Here is a 4738-nt window from a genome sequence, read left to right as displayed (position 1 = left end):
CCGATGAGCATGAACGGTATATGAGTGGAGCACTCACATGGGCCGCGAGCGACTGAGCAGAGCACACACACATAGAGCGGATAATACGCAGAGCATCACACCACGTGACAGTGAATCCTGAGCGGTGAACTAATTTTCAGCAGCCGGAATGAAGAGACATTTTAGCATAGTTTTTATTTTGTAAACCACATTTAGTCTCGTTTTTATTCATCAACGATATTGCATTATACATTATAGTCATCGTCACATGACCAGCATTTACGTTGCATCTCGTCTCGTTTTCGTCACGTGATAAAGGTTCGTTGACGACGATATTTAGTCATAATTTTCGTTGACGAAAGCAACACTAGTTGAAGCACCAGTTTGTTCCAATGCACACAACTGCACAATCTATCCCATCCCTAGGAACGATCCCTTCAATGATCAATTTAAGATCACTGATGGAGTATTATGCAAAACGATGACAGAGTGCCAGTTTCCGATGGTTTGTCTAGCTTCAAAGTGAGAGGATACCATGACGCACTGGCCTTTGCAAGTGTTAAAAAAACGCTGTCCAGAGTGAGATGCCATTTGCATTGGTTTTGGATGAAGGAAGTTATATGAGAGCTCCATTTGAGGTGAGCCTTTTGACTGTGAGCAGTGAGTGACTGACTGAGCACTGCTGGAATTGTGTTGTGTGAGGCAGGTTGATGACCAGCTGATGAGACGTACAGTGGGTTACTGCAGATATCAAACTGAATGCTGATGTGTTTCACCAGTGCTGGATAATATTTGGACTGGGTAGCAGAGGTTGCCATATCTGCTGCTGATGTAGAGATCTGGAGACTCTGAAGCCAAGTCTTAAAACTGTAGACCAGGATCCTTTTATTACAGAACATTGGGACTTTTTTTTGCAATAAACTGATTTGCCTGATCAGTCTGCTGAGTGCTCATCCGTTCCCTCTCCTAAATATTAATAAAATCCTGGAGTATTTTTACCAGCTCTAGGTGGCATAGACAGCTACCAGTTATATTTAAAGGGATAGTTCACCCAAAAATGAAAATTCTGTCATTAATTACTCACCCTCATGTCGTTCCAAACCCGTAAGACCTTCGTTCATCTTCAGAAAACAAATTAAGATATTTTTGATGAAATCCAAGAGCTCTCTGACCCTCCCATAGACAGCAAGTGAACTGAAACGTTCCCAGGCCCAGAAACGTAGTAAGAACATCGTTAAAATAGTCCATGTGAAATCAGTGGTTCTACCGTAATGTTATGAAGCTACAAGAATACTTTTTGTCCGCAAAGAAAAAAAAAATCTTCATTTGTGTTCCGAAGATGAACGAAGGTCTTACGGGTTTAGAAAGACATGAGGGTGAGTAATTAATGACAGAATTTTCATTTTTGGGTGAAATATCCCTTTAACTCTTTCCCACCATTGAAGTTATTTTACTTTATTTAGGCCTGGGACAAACTAGACGATTTTCAAATCTTAACCTCAATTTAAAGAAAATATATGGTGGAGACCACAGACTTAAGGACAGTTTCAACCAAAGTTTATCATTACAATTCTCTGAACGCAAACACTACAAGATTCGGCCAGATGGCGAGACCACACACCTGCCGACTACAGTAGCATTTTCATAGTGAGACGAGATCTCTCTGAGACTCGTGAGATTACACATGACTTGCTAAGAAAAACAAATGGAGGACGACTGACATTTTGAGTTTTGTTTTACGGGAAGCAAAACAAAGGAGAAAAAAGAATATGGGTGATCTTTCTCAAGACTCCACTTTCGTGGCATGTTTGTACAGTAGCTGCAACAAACATAAAATAAAAGCATAAAGCACGCAACATCTGCTTGGTGAAACTTGATCGCTCACATTAGTTATCGCGGGTATCAAATGTTTGATATTTATGATTTGAGATCGGGGATGCTCCGACTCGATCAGGAGCAGTTAAAGAATCGTAATGATACCACACAAATGAGGATTTTTTGGACAAAAAGTTGTTTGCGACAAGCCTCGAATTGGGTCATGCTCCCCTGATTGCTTGGGGGTGCTCAAAATCAGGCTTAAAACTTTCAAGTGTGTGGCCAGCCTTAGGAGACAACACTTCCCTGCCATTGAATTTTCCAGCTTTCCGTGTTGCCACTGTTATACTGTACGAGGCACTATTACACATCTTCTGAAAGAGTGCTGAATCTCTGCATATGTATGGATGCAGGTCATCAAACATTAAACAGCATATAAATCAAAACCGCCAAATGTTACTGAATGAAATGTTGAGTCAGACAGTGATTTACAACTGTGAAGCTTTGGGGGTGCTGATGGAAGTGAACTACTCCATCTGTGTTTTGATCAACGATCTAAATCTGATCCAGACATAGTCTTTGACAACAAATGTGATTTTCTCAGCTTTTTGTTCAAAATGTTGCTTTTTAAAAAATAAAAAACACATTCAAGTGTTGATGAAAAAATGCATGAAGCTAGAATAAAATGTGTTTTTGTTTGTTTGTTTGTTTAAAAGCAGATGCTCTCTTTTTCTTTTCACATAATGCTTGTTCAGAAATCATACAACAAAATATTCTGGGGACATGAAAGTTTTGTGAAATGATCAAAAATGCTGGTGGCAGCTGGTAACTTAAAAAAAAATGTTGGCAGGGATAGATAGATAGATAGATAGATAGATGTTCTGGATGGTTGTCCAGAACAATCACTATTGAGTGAAAAAAAAAAACTTTTGATCAGTTCTGTTAAAACCCTTCAATTCAGGGCCCATTCACAAAATTACACAGACATATAAATTCAATTCGCTGCTTGTCAGAGGAGACACCCACTACCATCAAAGGCCAAAAACAATCACTTGGTCTCTCATGCCACTTGCAGTGTAACTGTGTGGTTGAATTATAAAAGAGGAAAAGCTATTGTGTAAAGGTCAGACGGCTGTGGTCTGCTTGATGCTGTGAAAGCTGATGCGGGTGGGGGAGATGGGGATGGACATGGCTCTCGCCACTCTGACTCGCAGCGCGTGATTGTCCTGCCAGCGATGCCAACGCTTTCTGGCTGCAGAACGTACCTATAAAGAAAAAAAAAACCATGAAATTTATAGTATTTTACTTTCAGCATTTGAACTTTTCTGCACTGACTATGGAGGATAATCTGCAGAATTCCATGAAATGGAAATGGTAAAATATACTACAATCTTTTTTGTTTGTTTGTTTTGCATTTATTTCAAATGCACAGCACATTGCTATATGGTTCCTAGAACGTTCTGAACCTTGTTTTGCAAAAGCAACCAAAGCTTCAGTAGATTGAATCTTAAGATTGAATCTTACGTAGATTGCATTTTATGATTAATTTTAGTTTTGCCACCTGTTCAATGCAGTACATTTTTTTATTTTTTTATTTAATCAGTTAAAAACAATGTTGCATAAAACATCTCTTCCATGAGCAATTAACTGCATCTTAATTTAAAAAAAAAATCTATGCATTCAGTTTTACTTAATCCCTCCATGTTCTTGCTTGTTCTATACTAAGCTATGTCTGAAACTTTGTATTGCAAGCATGTGTTATTTGCCCCTTTATGATGAATTGCTTGTATATCACTTTGGATAAAAGCATCTGCTCAATGAATAAATGTAAATGAATTAATGTAAATGTAAAATAAATTAATGTATAAATGAATTTGTAAATAAACAATGTAGCCTACAATAATTTGATTATGGCACAGTTGCTAAGATACCTTTTTAAATTCAGAGAAAGTTAAAGAAAAAAAAATTGGGACCAAACATGGTATGCATCTATACAGTAACAAGAATAAGTTTGTGAACCATTTGAAAACATCTGGATTTTTATATTGCTTACTCAAAAAATGTAGGGTCACTGGAATGCTAGTAATGAGTAATAAAGCTTTCTAAGCATGCTGGAGCTTCTGATCTTTATGTCACAATTATAGACAAAAACAATATGAGTAATTACACACAAACAGTTGTATTTTCATTGACAGGGCAGACTGGAAAAAGTAAGTGAACCTCTGTGTTACAACTTCTCAAAAGCTAATTGGACTTAAGGGGATGTGTGGATTGCACAGGTGCCCTGCCCTTTAAATAAAGGCACACATAGGCTGGTCAAGAAATACTAGTTAATGTGTGTAATATACAATTAAACAAATGGTCCAAAAGCAAAGGCAGTTCAGAACATTTAATGAAAGTGTCACAGTGTCTGGTTGTGGTGCCCTGGACTGGCCACTTGAGGGGCGCTCTCCCGTTTCAGTGTTACATGTTTTGAACTCCATTTCCCATAGTCCCTTGCCTGTTGTTTCTGTTCTGATTATGATCACCTGTTAGTAATTTACTCATCATCCCATCACTATTTATACCATGCGCACTCTGTCTGTCTTTGCTGCAGTATTGTTTGAGGTTATGTTGTGTTTTCTGTTCCCTGTGTTTGAAGTTACCTTTTGTTTAGTTTTGGTTCTGTTCTATTTATTTGTTACTTTAATAAACTACTGCAATTGGATCTAACCTTGTTTTCTCCTGGCATTCCGTGACGGAATACTGCAGCCAGTACAAGATCCAGCAGTTTGTTTAGCTTTTTTTTGGGACTATGGACATGCGGATTGCCCCTCCTGCCACAGAGAAGGAGCGAGTGGCTCGACACCGGGCTCTGATGACTCAGAGGCAGCAGGGAAGGGAAGTTGGAGGTTTTGCCCAGATTTTTTGGACGTTTTCGGTGGGGCTGAATTATGAGGCTGCC

General features: G+C 38.7%; 1 protein-coding gene across 1 annotated transcript in view; it reads right to left on the bottom strand.

The window, feature by feature from the left end:
- Positions 1 to 2736: 2736 nt before the first annotated feature.
- The window catches only part of LOC107660401 (corticotropin-releasing factor receptor 2-like), a 71163-nt gene continuing 69161 nt past the window's right edge, over positions 2737 to 4738 (bottom strand). Inside the window, exon 12 of the mRNA XM_016449689.1 lies at positions 2737 to 3059. Within this exon, the coding sequence (XP_016305175.1) occupies positions 2919 to 3059 (141 nt within the window). The 3' untranslated portion in view covers positions 2737 to 2918. The remainder of the gene's footprint in view (positions 3060 to 4738) is intronic.

This window comes from Sinocyclocheilus anshuiensis, unplaced genomic scaffold (genome assembly GCF_001515605.1).
Source record: "Sinocyclocheilus anshuiensis isolate Anshui unplaced genomic scaffold, SAMN03320099.WGS_v1.1 scaffold1635, whole genome shotgun sequence".
In the NCBI taxonomy this organism is placed as follows: Eukaryota; Metazoa; Chordata; class Actinopteri; order Cypriniformes; family Cyprinidae; genus Sinocyclocheilus; species Sinocyclocheilus anshuiensis.
The sequence above is the reverse complement of the archived record's forward strand: the minus strand, read 5'-3'. Positions and strand labels throughout refer to the sequence as shown.